The sequence below is a fragment of the Oryctolagus cuniculus genome, chromosome 1 (genome assembly GCF_964237555.1).
Source record: "Oryctolagus cuniculus chromosome 1, mOryCun1.1, whole genome shotgun sequence".
NCBI lineage: Eukaryota > Metazoa > Chordata > Mammalia > Lagomorpha > Leporidae > Oryctolagus > Oryctolagus cuniculus.
In genome coordinates, this window is record NC_091432.1 from 141,250,253 (window position 1) to 141,272,572 (window position 22,320).

Here is a 22,320-nt window from a genome sequence, read left to right on the forward strand (position 1 = left end):
TCAGGAGAGAATACCAACCTTTATTTGCACGTGGGTTCCAGTTCAAAGCCACCTTACAGTGGAGCAAGCAAAGTGGGGGACAGGGCAGACTGGGAGCAGGGGCCCGCGCCGTCGCAAGCGTGCAGCTGTGACGCAGGCAGGCGTCAGGGAAGCGGGCAGGCATCGGCCCAGCTCCCCGCGGCTCCGTGGGGGACATGCTGGGCCCCGGGGCTCAGCTCCGCTGTTTCAGGTGGGACTCGGGGTGGGTGACCGAACCTCGGAGGTGGCGGCATCTAGCCCCGAACTTCCCACCACAGAGGAGCTTAGAAGTGGGGCGAGGCCCACGGGGGAAAGCTGCACAGGGCTGTTCACGCAAGCCTGGCTGGGCCGGGCCGCGGGATTCTGGCGTGAGCTTTGAGGGAGGAAAGGACTTGGTGTGGCCTCTGCCAGACCCTTCTCCTCAGGCTGTGGGTTAAACAACATGACTTCAAACCACACACTCGATGCTCAGCCTACAAACCACCTGCACTCTATGCACATGAGCACTAAGTGTGTGTCACTCACACACACGCACGCACCACGAGGTAGTTTAATTCACCATTAAAATCGCCATTGTTTCCACTTCTGTCACAGATGGTGGCCAGTGGCTGCACAGCAGCTCTCGGACCACTGCTGGATGGCACCCAGAGCGCGGGCGCTCTGGCAGTGACAGCTCCAAGTCAGCATGAATCCGCTTGGGTTCTAGTTTCCTGGTCTCCGAGAACTAGGCTGTGACTGCTTGAAATGAGTTGGTCACGTTCTCCGTGGCCCTCTGCACTGCGGGGCACAGTGGGGGGCCCCGCAGCTCGCCCCCCGGCCTGCCAGGCTGCTTCCCTGTGGGAGTCCCTCCAGTCTGCGCGCCGCAGGCCTCACTCAACTCCACCCGCAGTGCCTTCGGCAAACACGGCCGCCAGCCCTCCCCTCCCTGGGACAGTGCCGCCTCCCACACCCAGACCAAACAAAGTGCAAGGAATCCAGGCTCGGGAAAAGCAACATCTATTGTTCTCAGAGCCCGGCCAGGCGAGTCTCCTCAGGCCAGGGCAGGGAAGTCCTCGGGGTCGTCGGGGTTGGGAGCCGTGTCTTGCGTCTGTGGGGCAAAGTCAGGGCTGAGTCAGCAGCTGCCCCCCTGCTTCCCCTCCCCGCAGCTGTGCAACCCAGGGGAGGAAGCCAGGGGCCTGGCCTGGGGGGGGGGGGCACAGGGCGGCCAGCAAGGCAGCCGGGGCCTGCGGCCCTCCCACAAATCCTCGGTGAGTGCACGCAGTGAGCGGAACGTGTGTGACATGCTGGGCGGGGACGGAGGGCTGGGCACAGAGCCTGCCCCCGGAGCTCACGGCATCACACACAGTGGTACGGGAATGCTGGTCACACGTGGCCGGGCCCTGGGGGCTCACGGGACCCACATCCCGTGCGATGTGGTGGCAGAGCGGCCAGCACAGGCAGGCAGGGCCTGGGGAACAGGGATCTGCAAAGCATGACTCGGCCATGAGGGGGTAGGCAGTTCTGGGCAGGGGGAGCCCGGGGCGGGGTGCCAGGCCCACGGCCAGGACTGCAGGGGGCTGGAGCGGGGCTGCCATTGGAGAGGCTTGACCGTATATAACCCGTTCCCAGGTGGATCCTTTCTCCATCCTGGCTCCATTGTGCCCAGGAGTACCGTGTCTCTGCTCCTGCTCCAGGTGCTGCCCCCAAGGCCTCACACTGGCCCAGCATTCGACCCCCTGACGTGAAACTCCGTGTTTGCTCAGCGAACACTTAGGAAACACCTCCTGTGTGCCAAGCCCTGTGCTCCGCTCTGGAGGCCAACAACAAGCGGAAGCGGGCCAGGCACTGCGGTGCAGATCGGACCCTGCCTGGGACGCTTGCATCCCACTCGGGAGTGCCTGTTCCACTTCAGATCCCAGGCCCTTGCTAACGTGCCTGGGAGGCCGCAGGTGACAGCCCACGTCCTCCGACCTCTGCCAGCCACATGGGAGACCCATATGCAGTTCTGGGCTCCTGGCTTCAGCCTGGCCCAGCCCCAGCTGTTGCAGGCACTCGAGAGTGAACCAGCAGGTGGAAGCTCTCTCTGCCTCTGTGCCCGTCAAATAAATTAAAAACATAAACGCGAGCCGGCGCCGTGGCTCAATAGGCTAATCCTCCACCTTGCGGCGCCGGCACACCGGGTTCTAGTCCCGGTCGGGGCGCCGGATTCTGTCCCGGTTGCCCCTCTTCCAGGCCAGCTCTCTGCTATGGCCAGGGAGTGCAGTGGAGGATGGCCCAGGTGCTTGGGCCCTGCACCCCATGGGAGACCAGGAAAAAGCACCTGGATCCTGGCTCCTGCCATCGGATCAGCGCGGTGCGCCGGCTGCAGCGGCGGCCATTGGAGGGTGAACCAACGGCAAGGGAAGACCTTTCTCTCTCTGTCTCTCTCTCTCACTGTCCACTCTGCCTGTCAAAAAAAAAAAAAAAAAAAAAAAAAAAAAAAAAAAGAAAACAACAACAAAAATAAAAAAAATAAAAAAAAAAAACATAAACGCGAGCAGAAGCAGATGTGGCTTCTGGCCACTGTGAGGCAGCAGGCACTAATCGACAGTCACCCCTGTGGGGACACGGATACAAATGCTACAAAGAGAAGCCTGGCTGCTCTCAAAGGGGTGCGATCAAAGAGCCTCTGAGGAGGCAGGGGGGAGGGGCTGCTCCAGCCGAGCAGGCAGGGGTGCAGGAGCAGCACCACGGACCGGTCATGGCCAGTGCCAGGACAGCAGCACTGGGGCACGCTGCCAACCAGGTGCACTCCCAAGGCTGACACGGTCTGCAGGGAGTTGTTCTCCGATTCTGGGCGTGCACTCAGCTTCCCAGTGCCCCAGCTCAGAGCCACCCTTGCTGGAGGACGCAGTGACTTGCGCGGGCCCAGGCCGGCCTCCGCCTGTCACTTCCTTCAGCTCACCTCCCAGGGCCTGCGTACGAACACCTACCACCACTTCCGCTCTGGGTCCGCAGTTCTCTGCCCTTCGGATCCTTCCCCGGCCTCCCCGGGGGCCGCCTCTGGCTCCACGCCCGGGACGAGGGAGGTTACCAAAATTAATCTCCAGCTGGGACGTGATGTCATTTGCAGCTTTCCGGAAAACATGGGAGTCGTCCTCATAGTCATCCTTTACCATCTACAACACAGTTACAGCATCACTCGCACAGCCCCCGGCACCCTTGCTGGGCGCTGCGTCCCGGGGAGGAGCCGCCCCACGCACCTGCGTCCCACATCGCCTTTGAACTCAGTTGCTTCAAGGGACACCGAATGTCCATCAGTTTAGCAGGCTAAGGGGCATCCTGCTGTGATTAAAACGTCCTCAGTCCTGCTTATTCCGTCTCATTTGCTCACAATGACGACTTGGATAAATAAGGACACAGCGCCTTCCCAGAACAGCACTTATGGGGAAGTCTGTCATTGTGGGTGCTGACTGCACAAAATACCCATGTGTTAAAAACAGCACGACTTATAATAATTCTCACTCAAAATCTAGAGATATGTTAAAATATAATAAGCATATATGTAAACATATACTATATAAGAAAACCTGTCGGGGGCCGGCACTGTGGTGCAGTGGGTTAAGCTGTTGCTTGTGACACTGGCACCCCATATCAGAGTGCCCGTCTGAGTCCACTTCTGATCCGATTCCCTGCTAATGCACCTGAGAAAGCAGCAGAAGACGGCCCACTGCTCAGGCCCCTGCACCCACGTGGGAGAGCAGGATGGGGTTCCAGGCTCCTGGCTTCAGCCTGGTCCAGCCATCTGGGGAGTGAACCGGCAGATGGAAGACCTCTCTCGGTCTCTCCCTCACTCTCTGTCGCTCTGCCTTTCAAACTAATAAACATACCTTAAACAACAACAACAAAAACCAACGAAACATGTCAATGAGCTTGGATGAGAATCTCCCAAGTGCTGTAAAGGTAACCATTCCTACAGCTTTTTTTTTTTAACTTCAGGAAATGGCATAAAATTTCCAGGAGCATATCAACATCCTTGGGTCCTGTGTTTACTGCAGGTTTCATGTTTAACTCTTACGCCCCCTTCAAACTTTCAGAGTAAAACAAAATACATGGGTTAGGCGGACGGGCCCTGAAGCTGCAACTGAAAGGACCACGCCGGAGCACTGGCCCTGGGGTGGAAGGATCAACACAGAAGAGTGAGGGACACAGCAGCAAGCCACTGCCTCCTCCGGGAAACAGCTGGCCATCAGCATGCACCAACAGGACGTGGGGGTGAGGGCTGCCTCCGGCCTCCCGCCGGCACGAGGACCAGGGCAGTGGGATGCAGGAGAAGTCAGTCTGCGGCTTAGGTTCCTCCCCCAGCTCTGGGGGCCCCAGGGCTCATCTCATGAGGCTGCTGCCAAGGCTACAAAGTTCCATGCGGTCAACACGGACGGCTCCAGTGCTGCTGTCTCGGGGTGCCCAGAACACAGAAAGTAGGTGACCCTCAGAGCTGGCCTATGTTGCTACAAGAACAATCCCTGGATACATCCTCCAGTGCTGTAAGGTTAGCAAGGACCAAACTCGTGAGCTGGATGAAGGCCAAGTTCAATGACTCAGCTAAGGTGGCTGCTTCAGATGTTCCGAGAGCCCTGAGCCGGGGAGCGAATGTGATGCGGACCAAGGAAGGGCTGCACGCTGCACATCCTGCCAGCTCTTTCACGTCAGCCAGCAACCAGAACGAAGCAAGAAGGCACACAGGTGAGGGCCAGGCCCCACGCGCTGCCAGATCTGTCACAGCCCTCACACAGCTCCCCAGAGGGGGCTCTGGCTTCCTCACCGACAGAAAGCCGGTCCAGTGAATTGGCTCCGGAGTCACCAGCCGGGCCTCCAAGGGCTCAGATTGACCAGAACGGATGGGTGGCAGGGGACACTGTCACAAATGACCCTCAAATGAAAGTGGAGACACAGACAAACCCACATCGATGCATTCCTGACGAAAACCAGTAAATGGCCCCCACAGGCAGGAGGCGTGTGCTGTCACCACCACCTCCGTGGTGACTGGCCGTAAGCTATGACTGCGTAGTACCAATCCCAAATTCTGTAATTTAAATCTCTCGGTGAACCCCTATGGCACATAACTTAAACACAATGTGCTATTTGCCCTGAAACGTCTCCTTTCAGAACTTGAGGCATCTGGTCCGGGGCGGGTGTTGTGGCGCAGAGGGCTGAGACGCTGCTTGAAATGCCCGCATCCCGTTAGAGAGCTGGTCGGACCCAGCTCCCTGAAACTGTGCCTGCGAAGGCAGCAGCACATGGCACAAGGACCTGGACCCCGTCACTCCCGTACGGGAGACCCAGATGGGGCTTCAGGCGCCTGGCCCAGCCCCACGTTGCGGGCATCTGGGGAGTGCATCGATGGCTGGGAGACCAATCTGTTTCTTCCCTTCATCTCACTCACTCTGTCTTTCTGTTGCTCTACCATTCGAGTAGACACACACAAAAAATCAACATTAGGAAAAAAAAGGACCCAAAGCCTCCCCTGAGGACTGAACATGCCCGGCGAGGAAGAACAGAGGAGAAGAGGCCGTCACACACGGGAGCTGCCTGGGCCCCGCTCGCAGCAGAGCCGGCTGCTGAGCAAGCTGACTGTGCCGGCTGCCGCTACCTGCTGTAGCTTCTGCTGGGAGGCACGGGGCGCAAAGCTGCCGAAACAGCGTGAAAAGGGCAACACGGAGCCCAGAGCTGCCACTGCCAATGAAGTGCTCTTACCGAGAACCACAGCGGAAAGTCACCTAATTACGAAAATGAAGAGCAGTTATCCTTTGAAAAGCATCACACAGGAAGGAGTCTTAACTCTCCCTTGAGATAAAAATGAAACACAATGAGCACACAGTATTTGCCGTCTCAGCGCAGCCCCAGGGTGAGCAAAAATGCACCTCCTTTTCTTGATAGACAGTAAACACAAAGTAAAATTAGACACACATCACCTCTGAGCACTCCTAAGTAGAAAGGAGAATGCTGACTACTAATGTTGCATACTAGAATGGAAGCGGACAGGCCCATTTTGTGTCTAACCGAGCAAGAGTCCAGGCCCCTCTACGGATGAGACGCAGACTTACATCATCTCTGTATTTTGACTTGTGAATCACCACTGCTTTGGAAGGGACAGTGGATTCTGGCTTCCGGATGTTAAACTCGGGCTTTGGTCTGGTCTGTTCTTGAAGATTCTTCCACTCATCTAAGGTCATCTCTTGAACTTGAGTTTCTTCTTCTACCTCCAACTCAGGAACTCTATAAGATGAATAGTCATAAAAAATAATTTTGACAGGGCTGAAAGGTCTACTTCATCAAAGACAGAGTTATTACCAAGAGCTGAGCACACTTTTGTGGTGGTGTATCTCAAATGTAAATAAGGTAAGAAAATACTTGAATCATAAGCTCCTGTATGCTAATTCCGTCATTTTATGCTATCATTTCCAACCAAAGATACTTCCTGCGTTCAAAGCGGTCTATGAGAAATGGGAACATCACCATCCAAATGACATTACCGTTACACTTCCCTACCAGTGCTCCCTTCCAGATGGCACTGCAGACAAAATGAGTAATTGTGGAAGAAAATAGTAGAAGCTATTGAAATAAACTGTAGGAAACCATGAATGGAAGTTTTAAAACAGTGGCTCACAAATGTATATTTTTGTAAGTATCCTTTTTAAGTTAATCAGTTTTAAAAACAGAAAGCTGACATATGGATCGATAGAAAAGATTCAGAATCCAGAAATAAACTCTCACATCTGTGGTCAACTGATTTACTTATACCAGGTTGCCAAAGGCAATTAATTCAGAGAAAGAAACAGTGACAAGCAGTGCTGGGATAACTGGATATCCACATGTACAAAAATGAAGCTGGACCCCTACCTCACACCATAAACACAAGAGCTACCAGTATAATATCTTGACATAAAACATAGGCATAGGGGTCAGAGTTGTGGTGTAGTGGGTAAAGCCACTGCCTACAATGCCGGCTACCCAAATGGTTGCCAGCTTGAATCCCAGCTGCTCCACTTCCCATCCATCAGCGGAGGACGGTCCAAGTCCTTGGGCCCCTGAACCCATGTGGGAGATCCAGAAAAAGCTCCTGGCTTCTGGCTTCAGTCTGGCCAAGCCCTGGCTGTTGTGGTCATCTGGGGAATGAACCAGCAGATAGAAGATTTCTCTCTATCTCTTGCCTGTTCCTCTCGCTCTGTAACTCTGCCTTTCAAATAAACAAATCTTAAAAAACAAAACAAAACAAAACAAAAAAAACCTTCGTAAGAGTAGATTAGCAATGGTTTATTCCATATGACATCAAAAGCATAGGTAAAAAAAGAAAAAGCAGATAAACTGGACATCATTAAAATTAAAAACTCTGGTGCTACCAAGGATGCCTCAAGAAAGTGAAAACACAGCTCAGAGAAAGGATAAAATACTTCCAATCAGAGATCACCCGGAATTCATAGCGAGTTTTTTCTATGTTGAGATAAATGACTCAACTAAAATGAGGCAACAATCTGAACATTTTCCCAAAGAAGATGTACAAGTACCGGGTAAGACGTGCTACATCTGGAGCCATCAGAAGTGAACATCAAAACCACCATGAGCTACAGCACTCCACAACAGAACACTTAACAAGTCCTGTCGGGGATGTGGGGAAATCGGAGCCCGTACGCCTCACGGGTGGGATGTAAAATGGTGTGGTCAGCGGGGAGAACAGCCTGGCAGTGTTCTAAGAATCTAGAGTCAGTACCCCACGCAGCAATTTCACGCTAGGAAAACATACATGCACATGAAAACTGGGACACAAATTGTCATAGAGTATTATAGGTGAAAGCAACCTAAATGTCCATCAATTGATGAATGGATACACTAAATAGGGTATTCTGGAATGGACCTTGAATACCTGATGCCAAGTGAGATAAGCCAGGCACAACAATACTTCTGCCTGATTCCATATAGATGCCATGTTCAGAAGGGGCAAATTCAGAGAGACCAAGAGCAGATCGGGGGCATAAGGGGCTAGGGGAGCGGGGCAGGGGGAGGGCCTGGTTTCCTTGTGACAAAAGCATTCTGGGACGGGATCATGGTGATGGCTGCAAACCACTGTGAATGTGCTCAAAGCCACCGAATCACAAACTTTAAAAGGATTAAAATTGTAAACTTTTTAAGTATTTTACCAGCCCACAAAAATCAGGCAAAAAAGAAAAGTACGGGCACACACCACATCATATATAAACCTCAAACATTATGTTAAATAAGAAAAACAATTAAAAGACTCCTCTAATGTAAACAGGAGGTACCTCTAGAATAAGCAACTTCACAAAAACCAAGTAGAACAGAGGCCACATGGGCTAAGGGGAGGTGATGTGGAAGTCCGTGTTTAATGGGTAGAGCTTCCATTTGGGGTGGTAAGTTCTAGAGGTGGCTATACATAACGTGAATGTAATTCATGCTAGCAAATTGTATATTTTAAAATTGTACAAATGGGGCTGGCGTTAAGCTACTACTGCAACACCAGCATCCTGTATGAGTGCTAGTTAGAGTTCGCACTGCTTCACATAGGATCCAGCTCCCGGCTAATGAGCCTGGGAGAGCAGCAGCAGATGGCCCAAGTACCTGGGCCCTTGCCACCCACGTGGGAGACCTGGATGGAGCTCCAGGCTGCTGTCCTCAGCCTGGCCCAGCAGTCGCTGTGGCCACGTGAACGAACCAGCAGATGGACAACCTCTCTCTGCGTCTCTCGGTCTTTCTCTGTAACTCTTTCAAATAAATAAACCTTTTTTTTTAAAAGGGTACACATAGCGATTTTTATATTATTTACATTACCATAATTTTAAAAAATTGATGTAATATCCTCAAACCATGGAATTGTATACTTTAAATGTCTGGGTCATAGAATATGAGAATAATAAAGTCGTTTAAAAGAGAAAAACAGCAAGTAGGGAATGGGGAGGTCATTACAAACATACCTTCACTGCAGGGCTAACGTAATTTAAGGATTTATAGATATCTATACAGGTTAATAACATGAGAAACACAGCAAAAAGAAGGCAGAAGTTAATCACAGAACATCCAAAATAGACACATTTGCACAACATTAAAATACCTGGTGCTAAGAAGGAAAAGAAAGCAGTGGCTGCCCTGAGGAGCAAAGAGGGGCTTCCTGCCAACTGGCAGTGCTCTGTACACCGACAAGCATGGCATGAGTCAGCACAGCTGTGCACCCAGCACTGGGCATTCACACTGCAGTGTCTGTGTATACTAACAGTGCGGCATGAGTCAGCACAGCTGTGCACTCGGCATTGGGCGTTCACACTGCAGTATCTGCACACTAACAGTGCGGCATGAGTCAGCACAGCTGTGCACTCGGCACTGGGCGTTCACACTGCACTGTGTGCACACTAACAGTGCGGCATGAGTCAGCACAGCTGTGCACCCGGCACTGGGCGTTCACACTGCACTGTGTGCACACTAACAGTGCGGCATGAGTCAGCACAGCTGTGCACCCGGCACTGGGCGTTCACACTGCACTGTGTGCACACTAACAGTGCGGCATGAGTCAGCACAGCTGTGCACCCGGCACTGGGCGTTCACACTGCACTGTGTGCACACTAACAGTGCGGCATGAGTCAGCACAGCTGTGCACCCGGCACTGGGCGTTCACACTGCACTGTGTGCACACTAACAGTGCGGCATGAGTCAGCACAGCTGTGCACCCGGCACTGGGCGTTCACACTGCACTGTGTGCACACTAACAGTGCGGCATGAGTCAGCACAGCTGTGCACCCGGCACTGGGCGTTCACACTGCACTGTGTGCACACTAACAGTGCGGCATGAGTCAGCACAGCTGTGCACCCGGCACTGGGCGTTCACACTGCACTGTGTGCACACTAACAGTGCGGCATGAGTCAGCACAGCTGTGCACCCGGCACTGGGCGTTCACACTGCACTGTGTGCACACTAACAGTGCGGCATGAGTCAGCACAGCTGTGCACCCGGCACTGGACATTCACACTGCAGTGTGTGCACACTAACAGTGCGGCATGAGTCAGCACAGCTGTGCACCCGGCACTAGACATTCACACTGCAGTGTCTGTGTATACTAACAAGTGTGGCTTGCTTTCCCAGGCCATAGCAGAGAGCTCGATGGAAGAGGGCCAGCTGGGTCCCGAACCAGCACCCACACGGATGGCACTACTTCAGGCCAGAGCGTTAACCTGCTATTGCACAGCAGTGGCCCCTATATGTATTTTTTAAAAAAATTCCAACATACATCAGGAAAACACAGGAATAGAAGCTATTTTAAAATACCATATTTTTCAGACTTAACTTGGGAAACATGTTCATATTTTACTTAATTATAAAAGGACTGAGTTAAAATTCAATCTCTGAAATTTGAAAGTAAAATAAATCAAATTCACCCAAATATCAAGTTGGCGACATGACCATGAAGAGAAACTATCTCAAATGATTTTAAATACAAACTGGATTACCGTCTCCCTCTAGGTAACTGTGCAGTGGTCATGTTACTGACGGCATTGTTGGCAATGTCACTTGTGACCTGTATGCATGTAGTCAATGAGTAATTGTGTGATGTCGCTGAGAATTAGGTTTTCAGAATGGTAGAAAAGGAGAAACAAATCTAAGAAAGTTTAGATAAAAATCCGCACCTTGGGGTCAGCACCATGGTGTAGCGGGTAGAGCCGCTGCTTGCGGTACCAGCATCGCATATGGGCGCCGGTTCGAGTTCCAGCTGCTACTTCCCATCCAGCTCTCTGCTGTGGCCTGGAAAGCAGTGGAAGATGACCCAAGTCCTTGGGCCCCTGCACCCACGTGGGAGGCCTGGAGGAAGCTCCTCGCTCCTGGCTTTGGATCGGTGCAGCTCTGGCCGTTATGGCCAACTGGGGAGTGAACCAGTGGATGGAAGACCTCTCTCTCTCTCTCTCTTTCTGCCTCTCCTTGTCTCCCTTTGTAACTCTGACTTTCAAATAAATAAATAAACATATATGTTTTTTATTTGACAGGTAGAGTTATAGACAGTGAGAGAGACACTGGTCTCCTGGTCTCCCATGCGGGTGCAGGGGCCCAAGCACTTGGGCCATCCTCCACTGCCTTCCCGGGCCACAGCAGAGAGCTGGACTGGAAGAGGAGCAACATGGACTAGAACTCAGCACCCATATGGGATGCCGGTGCCGCAGGCAGAGGATTAATCAAGTGAGCCACGGCGCCAGCCCCAATAAACAAATATTTTAAAAAGTGTATGGCTCCTTGGAACAATGGCTGCGTCTGAAGGCTGGGAAGTCTGGGGCCGGCAGTAACTTGTCTTGCCAGAAAGGAAAGAGACTATCTAAGATGTGTGTACTGAAAGGACTGGGGATCAATCCACAGCTCCTTCTAGCCAAAAACCTGCGCCAGGTTAAGCACCCACAAGCATAAGAACTCAGTGGCTGCACTGTGAGTTCATAGTGACCGGTAGAGTCCCCGGCACCTTCCCAGGATGCTAGGGTAAGTAACAGGTAAGAAGTAATTATCCTGCACCTCCTAAACAAGTGTGCTCTCAGTGTGATTACTGGGTTCTAGGTGAGCTTCTCTTGACAGAACCACGCCTGCTAACGAAGAAGGAATGACAGGATTAATCAATCCCAATCTGCACCCTAATGAATAAATGACAAAGCAGTGAAAATGAGCCGCCGCCCCTGATTTCATCAACCTTTGCCTCTCACTACTCGTTTTCCAGAAACACAGAAAAGAGAACTGTGCCGGGACTGGCTCACAGCAGTTCATAAGAGCCAACTGCCAGACACTGAGGAATTTTATAAACCAGCTATCAAACTCATCATTAGGTAGGTTAAAACCAGGGTAACAAACACAACTCACTGCTTCCTCATTATCTCGCGGACGTTACTATGACCCACGCCCCTGTGCTTCTCCTACTGCTGCATCTGATGCCCTCAACTGCGCAGCCAGTGCCAGTGTCACACTGGAAAACTAAGTCAGAGCTGGTGGGAATACGCACAGCACAGACACTGGCGGAAGTGCTCGTTCAGGGCTTGTTCACCAGAGACCTAGATGCGGGGTCCGTGAGTAGTGGGCCACGGTGGGGTAGTCAGCAGAAGTCTGACTCTGAGAAATTCTTTGGGACCCAGGACCCACTTTATTCAATCAACTGCAAGGAAAAGAAGCAAAGGGTAAGGATTCAGTCGCGGAGAGGTGATGGTGAGTGGGATGTTATCACCACATAAACAACTACAGTGGACGTTATGAAGGGCACAGAAACAGAGTGCCACCAGGACAGCAGGTAAACCACGGTCCGGCTGGACAGTGCAACACTACTCACAATAAAGCTGAACAAACCTTGGCACATGCGACAACCTGGGCGAACCTTAAAACACGCCTGCTCAGAGCACACTGAGAATGAGTACAGCTGCGTGATTCCAGCTATAGAAAACCACAGCCACTGTGACACATCTGTGGTGACAACAAAGTCCACCACTGGCTGCCTGGGGGAAACGGGTGAGGGAGGAGCGACAAAGGGACACAGACACACTTTGGGGTGATGGGCTGTGACCATGGGGAGTTTCTCAAGGGTACACATATGTCAAAGTCTGTGAAACTGTGCACACTAATCATGTGCTGTTTACTGGATGTGAACGAACTCCCTATAAAGCCACTGTTAAAAGGGACATAAGTGGAGGCAGTTATTGGTACAATGGTTCAGACAGCTTCCGGGGACACTCACAATCCATAATGGATGCCTAGGATCGAGTCCTGCCTCCATTTCTTTTTTCTTCCTTTTTCTTTTCTTTTCTTTCTTCCTTCCTATTTATTTTATTTATTTATTTATTTATTTATTTATTTTTTGACAGGCAGAGTGGACAGTGAGAGAGACAGAAAGAGAGAAAGGTCTTCCTTTGCCGTTGGTTCATCCTCCAATGGCTGCCGTGGCCTGCGCGCTGCAGCCGGCGCACCGCACTGATCCGAAGGCAGGAGCCAGGTGCTTCCTCCTGGTCTCCCATGGGGTGCAGGGCCCAAGCACTTGGGCCATCCTCCACTGCACTCCCTGGCCACAGCAGAGAGCTGGCCTGGAAGAGGGGCAACCGGGACAGAATCCGGCGCCCCGACCGGGACTAGAACCCAGTATGCCGGCGCCGCAAGGCGGAAGATTAGCCTATTGAGCCGCGGCGCCGGCCCTTTCTATTTATTTGTAAGTCAGAATTACAGAGAGAGGGAGAGAGAGATCTCCCATCCACTGGTTCACTCTCCAAATGGCTGCAATGACCTGGGCTTTGCCAGGCTGAAACCAGGAACTTCACCCCAGCCTCCTTCATGGGTGCAGGGGCCCAAGGACTTGGGCCATCTTTCGCTACTTTCCCAGCAGAGAGCTGGATCGGAAGTGGAGCAGCTGGGACTAGAACTGGCGTCCACATGGGATGTTGGCACTGCAGACACCACTATACCACAGTGCCCTGCCTCCACTTCTGATTGTAGCTCCTGCTAATGTGCACCCTTGGGAGGCAAAAGGTGATGGCTCAACTTCTTGGGTTCTGTGTTTCTGCCTCCTGGGCTCCTGGCATCCCCTTGGCCTAGACCTTGCTGTTGCAGGCATTCAGGCAGTGAACCAGAAGATCAAAAGATTCTCTGTCACACTGGCCTTCAAATAAATAGACAAAGAGAGAGGAGAGATCTTCCATCCACTGGTTCACTCCGTAAGTGGCCACAGCAGGGCCAGACAAAAGCCAGGAGCCAGGAGCTTCTTCTAGGTCTCCCATGTGGGTGGCAGGGGCCCAAGGACTCAGCCATCTTCTGCTGCTTTCCCAGGCCATTAGCAGGGAGCTGGATTAGAAGTAGAGCAGCCGGGGCACGAACTGGAGCTCATAAGGGATGCCAGAGTTGTAGTGACAGCTTTACCTGCTAAGCCACTATACCAGCCCCAATAAATAAACTTCAAATGAAAAGAAACTAAAGCTCAGAGAAGCTATGTTCCTAATTTCCTTTCTCCTTTCTTTTTTTCTTTCTTCTTTCTCTTATTGATTGTTAAATGGGAATGGGAACCACTGTTGTGGTACAGTGAGTTAAACCCTCCATCTGTGAGGCTGGCATCAAATTTCAGAGTGCCAGTTCAAGTCCTGGCAGCTCCACTTCTGATCCAGCTGCCTGCTAATGTGCCTGGGAAAGCAGTGGATGAAGGTCCATGTGCTTGGGCCCCTGCATCTGCATGGGAGACCCAGATGGAGTTTCCAGCTGCTGGCTCTGGCCTGGCACAGCACTGGCAGTTTTGGCCATTTGGGGAGTGCACCAGCAGGTGGAAGATCTCTCTCTCTCTCTCTCTCTCTGCCTCTCTGTAACTCTGCCTTTCAAATAAATACATCTATCTACCCATATATATATAATTACATGAGATATCCTCCACTAAAAGTATCAGAGCTTGCTAGTATTTATCTGAATGTACCCCATTCTCACTCAAGAATATAGCTGTAGATGCCCTTTGTCTTTCTGCTTATCAACTGTTTCAATAAGACACTGCAGAGCAGTATGGGGTCATGAAGGTCAAGCTCCTTAACCTTGCTCCCTACTGAACAAAAGTCATTACCAAAAACACATAATGGGACAGTTCAGTGGTACGTGTTCCACCTCCCACTTGAACTGGCACTGAATGCAGTGTTACCAGTGAAAACCCGGTATGCAACAGGAAGAGATGTATCCCTCTGTCCCAGGAAGGACCAGTGCAAGCGTACACAGGGTCTTCAGAAAGTTCATGGACAAGGCGCGCTACCGCTGCAGCCCCTGGGAGGCAGCAGTGATGGTTTAAGAAGCTGGGTTCCTCCTACCCACGCAGGAGGCCTGGACTACCTTCCTAGCTCCTGGCTTCAGTCCTGGTGCAGCCCCAGCTGTTACAGGCATCTGGGGAGTGAACCAGTGACGGGAGCTCTCTGCCTCACGAATGAAAAACTAATACTTACTTGCAGATTTTTTTTTTTTTTTTTTTTTTTTTTTTGACAGGCAGAGTGGACAGTGAGAGAGAGACAGAGAGAAAGGTCTTCCTTTGCTGTTGGTTCACCCTCCAGTGGCCGCCGCAGCCGGCGCGCTGCGGCTGGCGTACCGTGCTGATCTGAAGCCAGGAGCCAGGTGCTTCTCCTGGTCTCCCATGGGGTGCAGGGCCCAAGCACTTGGGCCATCCTCCACTGCACTCCCGGGCCACAGCAGAGAGCTGGCCTGGAAGAGGGGCAATCGGGACAGAATCCGGCGCCTCGACTGGGACTAGAACCCGGTGTGCCAGCGCCACAAGGCAGAGGATTAGCCTAGTGAGCCGCGGAGCCGGCCTACTTGTAGATATTTTATATCAATGCCTTTTCAACATTTTATTTTCATCATGCCTTTTACGTTTTACAGAGAGATGAAGCTGGCATTCTGTTGTAGTGGGTAAAGCTGTCACCTGTGACGCTGGGGTCCCACATGGGCGCTGGTTCAAGTCCCAGTTTCTCCACTTCTGATCCAACTCCCTGCTAATGGCCTGGGAAAAGCAGCAGAAGATGGCCCAAGTCCTTGGGCTCCTGCCACCCACATGGGAGACCTGGAAAAGCCCCTGGCTCCTGGCTTTGACATGGCCCAGCACTAACCACTGGGGCCATCTGGAGAGTAAACCAGCTGATGGAAGATCTCCGTCTCCATCTCTCTCTCTCCTTCCCTCACTATAACTCTTTCAAAATAAATAAAGCAATCTTTAAAAAAAAAGGTATACTGAAAGAAGGAAGCTATTGCTCCACACTTGTGAGCAGTGAAACCCTCGATGACCTGGCAGCTCGTCCTCATGCTTACAGAACCAACATCTCTGCTGTTAACAACAAGGCCACCTAAAGGGCACTTCTGACTGCTCCCACCACTCACTACAGTTTACAGCATGAACGTCTGCACAACACCTGGTTCAACTTCTGGCTCGGCGCTTGGCCGTGTGACCGTAAGGTGCGTTGTTTGACCGCTGTGCCTCAGTGCCATGGAGACACAGAACTCAGAGCAGTCCTTACAAAGGGCAAGGGCTTCACTAACCTTAGACTTCTCCTAAAGAAGTTGTCACAGGATCCTCAGACATTGGAATACTACGTGACGAGCCAAAATTTAATAAATTCTAGTGAAAGGAAGGAGGAAGGGCATCGTGAAGTGTGTCAAATATGAGAGGGATGTACGGGGTCTGGGCCGTGTGCTTGAGAAGTGAGAGTGCATCAATTCATGCAGCAAGCGGCCCTGAGAGAGGAAGGGAGGGGGCATGCTGCCCGTGCCGCTGCGCGGGCTGCTCGGCCTGGGGGCTAGGCCGGCAGGAGCGTCACCACCGCCAGATCTACGTCCTGGAAGCCAGCCCCGACCTGGAGCCACGGAAGAGTCAGGACTGTGCTACCAGGAATTGCAGCGACTTAGAATCTGACGTGGCAGTGCAGAAACAATTGCTCAGAGCAGTCAGCAACACGGCTGCTCCCCGTGCAGCACCTACAGTTCTAAACAGATGCTCACGCGCAACGACAGGAGAGAAGAGAGGGAGATTTGCTGGTCTGCGCTGGCAGGGTATCACAGACAGTGAGGCGGCACCAACGCATCAGCACTATCTTGCCTTTCAGAGTGACTAATTTAGAGAGTAATTTTGTTAGGGCTAGCGCTGTGGCATAGCCTGGGAAAGCAAAGGGAGATGGCCCAAGTGCTTGGGTCCCTGGACCCACTTGGGAGACCTGAGAGAAGCTCCTGGCTCCTGATTTCTGCCTGGCCCAGCCCTGACCATTGCTGCCATTTGGGGAGTGAACCAGCAGATCTCTCTGTCTCTCCCTCTCTCTCTGTAACTCTGCCTTTCAAATAAGTAAATAAATAAATCTTTTTAAAATGAAGAATTATTATCTAATGAATGTTAGACTATCTCAATTCAATAGATGAAAAAGATGCTATAATTTACCTTTACATTAACTGAATTTGCATAAATGTTTATTGACTCAAGAGGGATATATTTTCCGGAAGCTACCTAGTTAACTCGCCTTAACATCCACATAAACCATCTATCTATTTCCTTAAAGGACTGTCTAACTATTCACATGAATAGTTGATCCTATTCATTTAAACATTTCTGGGCTGGTATTGTGGGTTAGCATTAGGGTTAGGGTTAGGGTTGGGGTTGGGGTTGGGGTTGGGCTTGGGGTTGGGTTAGGGTTAGGGTTGGGTTGGGTTAGGGTTGGGTTAGGGTTAGGGTTAGGGTTGGGGTTGGGGTTGGGCTTGGGGTTGGGTTAGGGTTACGGTTAGGGTTAGGGTTAGGGTTGGGTTAGGGTTAGGGTTGGGTTAGGGTTGGGTTAGGGTTAGGGTTAGGGTTAGGGTTAGGGTTAGGGTTAGGGTTAGGGTTGGGTTAGGGTTGGGTTAGGGTTGGGTTAGGGTTGGGTTAGGGTTAGGGTTGGGTTAGGGTTAGGGTTAGGGTTAGGGTTAAGCTGCCACTTGTGATACTGGCATCCTATGAGCACTAGCCCAAGTCCTGGCTGCTCCACTTCTATCCAGCTCCCTGCTGATGAGCCAGGGAAAGCAGCAGAGGATGGCCCAAGTGCTTGGGTGCCTGCAACCCATGCAGGAGATCCTGATTAAGCTTTTGCCCAGACCAATCCTGACCATTGCAACCCTTTGGGGACTGAACCAGCAAATGGAAGATGTCTCTCTCTGTAATTCCATCTTTCAAATAAATACACAAATCTTTGAAAATCTCCACATCTGTCAGTCATCTTGAATAGTAAAAGGACAGTGTTCAGTATCATCGCTCACTGTGGGATTTTACTCTCGCAACAAATCACAACAGCACATACTCAAATGGACTGACCACCTGCCAGGCATCACTGCAGGTCACACGCACGCACACACACAACCAGTCCTGAAAACAACCTCTGAATAGATGCCTTATTATTCTGATTTTACAAAACTGCATAAACCAAACTAGCCACCAAGGAAGAGAGACCACGCAGGACGTCCGCTGTGGTGAGTGGCAGCGCGGGAAGCTGCACTCAGCACATGGGCACCTGCCCTTTGGCAACAGCAGGACAAGGGAGGGCTCACACGTGAGGGGCGAGGGGCTTGAGGAAACAGCACTTGTGAAGGCTGCGGGGCAGGCGTGAGGTGGGGGCAGAGGAAGGTGGGACTGAGGACAGGAAACACGCCACATGTGAGCCCAGAGAAGGCACAGGGAACCTGTCTCCCAGGAGCACACAGGTCAGGACAAGGGACGGGAGAAGGACGGGAAGCCCCTGGGGCTTCAGGGCAGGGCTGGGGGCACGGCAATCAGAAAGCCACTGTGAAAGGCACTTTGGTACACAAGGTGAGGATGCAGGTGGCCAGGTTAGGAGCTACAGGGAGGTCAGATGGTGCTGGTGGATGCAGGAGGCACAGATCGCTAGGGCAAGGAGAGAGCTGAATTTCAGGGAAGGAGGGCGTGACTCCTAGGTTTCTGGTTGTGCAGCTGGAAGCATGGCAGTGTGATTCCACCAGATGGAAATGCTCAGTGAGGGACAGAGGTGTAGGGGAGCGATCAGCTTGGTGCCAGACATGCCAGGCAGGAGAAGCAGCTGGCTATCTAAGAGGAGGTGTCCAGTGGGCAGGTGGACAGCAGGCCTGGACCAGAGACGTGTGTCCTGCAGTCTGTGTACAGATGACAACCCACATCACAGGGGTGCACACGTACGGTCCTACAAAGAGACTGAAGAGGCCTATCCCAGAGCCCTGAGAACCTGGACGATTTACTAGACCTTAAAGAGGAAAGACAAGGGTGAGCGTGCAAAGGAGGTGCTGAGGGACAAGGGCAAACCAGGGCGGTCATCCCCACAGAAACCACGGGCAGAGGGTGGGGAAGATGGAATCGGCAGCCAGGTGCTTACGAAAGGTCAAGAAACAGATGGGGGGCTCATCAGGTGGGGGGCTGTGTGGGGGCCAGGTCAGAGGGGAGTGAAGAGTGGCAGGTGGAGGAAAGAGTGAGTCCAAAAAACGGGGACGGCAGGTGCTGCTGAGGGGCCCCGCTGGCCCCACTATGCGACTTGCAGGGCTCGAGGCTTATGGGCAGGACAAAGGGAGGGTGCACTTAGCAGTCACCCAACAGGGGGCTTGAAGCAAGGTGCAACACAAAGTTCAAAGGGCAAGGGAGGTTAGGAACTTGGCACAGGTGCTGCAGATGAGGAAGAGAGAGGCAGCAGGACCAGGAGAGGACAATGGGAAGACAGGAGTCCTGACCGCAATGGAGGGCTCAGCAAGCAGCTGGTGGGAGAGAGGCTGTGGGCCGAGGACACGGTACTTGAATCTAACCTATCAATTGTTATTAATAGTCCTTAAGAGATTACTTGAACAAATCATTAATTAGTTTGACCATTAGCCATTAGTGCATAGGATGTGATATGACAAAGGGCTGAGCTCTTAGACACCTAAGAAAAAGACCACCCACCCACTGGGGACAAGGAACCCAACACCCTACTTGGCTGGGGTTTCCTCCTCCAGGGTGGCCTGGGACTCCTCCATCACTGCGGCCTCTTCTGCTGCGGCGGTCGGCTCCATGTCACTGAAAGACAGCAAGAGCCCCTCAGGTCACACAGGTGTGCTCACATCCATGTCCTAATATAATCAAGATGGAAAACGGGGGCAGGGGTTGTGGTGCTGCCTGAGAGGCCCGCATCCTATACCAGAGTGCTGGTTTGCGTCATGACCGTTCCATGCTTCTGATCTGGCTCCCTGCTAACGCCTCTGGGAAGGCAGCAGGTGATGGCGCCAAGTGCCTGGGCCCCTGCCACACTCATGAAGACCAGGATGGAGCTCCTGGCTCCTGGCTTCTGTCTGGCCCAGCCCTGGCTGTTGTGGGCATTTGGAGGAGTGAACCAGTCAGTGGATGGAAGACCTCTCTCTCTTTCTTCCTCCCTCCCTCCCTCCCTTCCTTTCTCATTCTGCTTTTCAAATGAATAAATCTAAAAAAAAAAATTGAGAAAATGTTTCAACTGTCTTTTTCTTAAGGATATGTCCTTCAAGGAAATATATATATATACCCACATTAATAGGTAACAGTCTGAGCTGCTTATCTATATATGTAATTTCCAAACATGTGAAAAGTTCCTTAAGAAACAGAAGTTTCCATGAATGACCTTAAATTAACAGTAGACTGTAAATAATCAGGAAAAAGTATTCAAAACTCCTAGTTATACTAGAGAACCTGAAGTATTAAAAGGAACCATAAATATGAGCTGGCACCGCGGCTCACTAGGCTAATCCTCCACCTGCAGCGTTGGCACCCTGGGTTCTAGTCCTGGTTGGGGCGCTGGACTCTGTCCCGGTTGCTCCTCTTCCAGTCCAGCTCTCTGCTGTGGCCTGGGAAGGCAGTGGAGGATGGCCCAAGTGCTTGGGCCCAGCACCCCATGGGAGACCAGGAGGAAGCACCTGGCTCCTGGCTTCAGATCGGCACAACACGGCAGCCGTAGTGGCCATTTTGGGGGTAAACCAACGGAAAGAAGACCTTTCTCTCTCTTTCTCTCTGTATCTCTTTCTCACTGTCTAACTCTGCCTGTCCAAAAAAAAAAAAAAAAAAAAAACATAAATATGAAGGGACTTCAAAAAGTTTGTAGACAATGGAATTAGGCCAGTGCCACGGCTCAATAGGCTAATCCTCCGCTTGCGGCACCGGCACCCCGGGTTCTAGTCCCGGTCAGGGCACTGGATTCTGTTCCGGTTGCCCCTCTTCCAGGCCAGCTCTCTGCTGTGGCCAGGGAGTGCAGTGGAGGATGGCCCAAGTGCTTGGGGCCTGCACCCGCATGGGAGACCAGGAGAAGCACCTGGCTCCTGCCTTCGGATCAGCACGGTGTGCCAGCCGCAGCACGCTGGCCGCAGTGGCCATTGGAGGGTAAACCAACAGAAAAGGAAGACCTTTCTCTCTGTCTCTCTCTCTCTCACTGTCCACTCTGCCTGTCCCCCCCCCCCAAAAAAAAAATGGAATTAAAAGAGAACTTTATAATGGTGCAATAAAAATTTAAATCCATGCATAGTTTTTTCAAAAGTTGCATTTCCTTGAACTTCTTAAAGAGTCGTCCTCTTTTTTTTTTTTAAAGATTTATTTATTTATTTAAAAGTCAGAGTTACAGAGAGAGAAGGAGAGACAGAGAGATCTTCCATCCATTGGTTCACACACCAAATGGCTGTGACCACCAGGGCTGGGCCTAGCTGAAGCCAGGAGCCCAGAACTCCATTTGGGTCTCCCACGTGGGTGCAGGGCCCCAAGCACTTGTGCCATCTTCTGCTGCTTTCCCAGGTGCATCAGCAGGGAGCTGCATCAGAAATGGAGCAGCTGGGACTCAGTGGGTGCCCACATGGGACGCAGCATCACAGCCAATGGCTTAACTTGTTGAGACACAGCGCTGGCCCCCAAGTCCTCCTCTTTTTAAACTACAAGGATTAAGCCATTCATTAAATCTAAGAATATGCCATATCTTTTAGAAAAATGATAAGAAAGTAGAAATAGGCCTCACAAAAACGAGTATGTGTGATTATAAATAAGTTAGTGATAACTGTCCAAGAAAGCCAGAGCTTTGAAACTTATGCACCATCGCATCCAAATAAACACAGTCCATAGGTGAGAAACGACAACTCGATGAAAAAATATGAACGTTAATATACATGTTAATTTTATATTAACACGAATCCTATCTAAACAGCACTTTAAATAAAACCTCCCAGCAAAAGAAATTTCACCTTCAGTAAACTGCTAAATTAACCAACATAAACATATACACTGGAAATCTAGCACTTTTTCAACTCTTTTCATTAAAAAGCTGCAATGAGCTTAAAAATGTTATTTTTTAAAAAGTAAATATAAATATAAATTGAACTGTAATAACAGAATGGACTTTTTCAATTTATAATTTTTTATTCTCTAAATTATAATCAATTTTTAAAAACATTGTTTTTTAACAGAAAATTTGAGTAATATTTTTCTTTTCTTAAAAATAGGTCCTGGAGGGCCAGCTCTGTGGCACAGCAGGGTAAGCTGCTACCTGCAATACCAGCATCCCATATGAATACCCGTTCAAGTCCCGACTGCTCCACTTCCAATCCAGCTCCCTGCTAATGCGCCTGGGAAAAGCAGTGGAAGATGGCCAAAGTGCTTGGATCCTGCCACCCACGTGGGAGCACCAAATATAATTCAGGGCCCCAGGCTTTGGCCTGACCCAGCCCCAGCTATTGTGGCCATTAGTGGAGTGAAATCAGCAGGTGGAAGATTTCAGTTTCTCTCTGTTTCTCCCTCTCTGTAACTCTGCCTTTCAAATAAATAAATAAATCTCTAAAAAAAAAGA

General features: G+C 51.2%; 1 protein-coding gene across 1 annotated transcript in view; it reads right to left on the reverse strand.

Annotated features, from left to right (window-relative positions):
* The window catches only part of HABP4 (hyaluronan binding protein 4), a 43,383-nt gene continuing 21,063 nt past the window's right edge, over positions 1–22,320 (reverse strand). Inside the window, exons 5-8 of the mRNA XM_051818565.2 lie at positions 19,464–19,547; positions 6,081–6,252; positions 2,970–3,155; positions 1–1,105 (exon numbers count right to left, since the gene is read on the reverse strand). Coding sequence (XP_051674525.1) covers positions 1,049–1,105; positions 2,970–3,155; positions 6,081–6,252; positions 19,464–19,547 — 499 coding nt within the window. The 3' untranslated portion in view covers positions 1–1,048. The remainder of the gene's footprint in view (positions 1,106–2,969; positions 3,156–6,080; positions 6,253–19,463; positions 19,548–22,320) is intronic.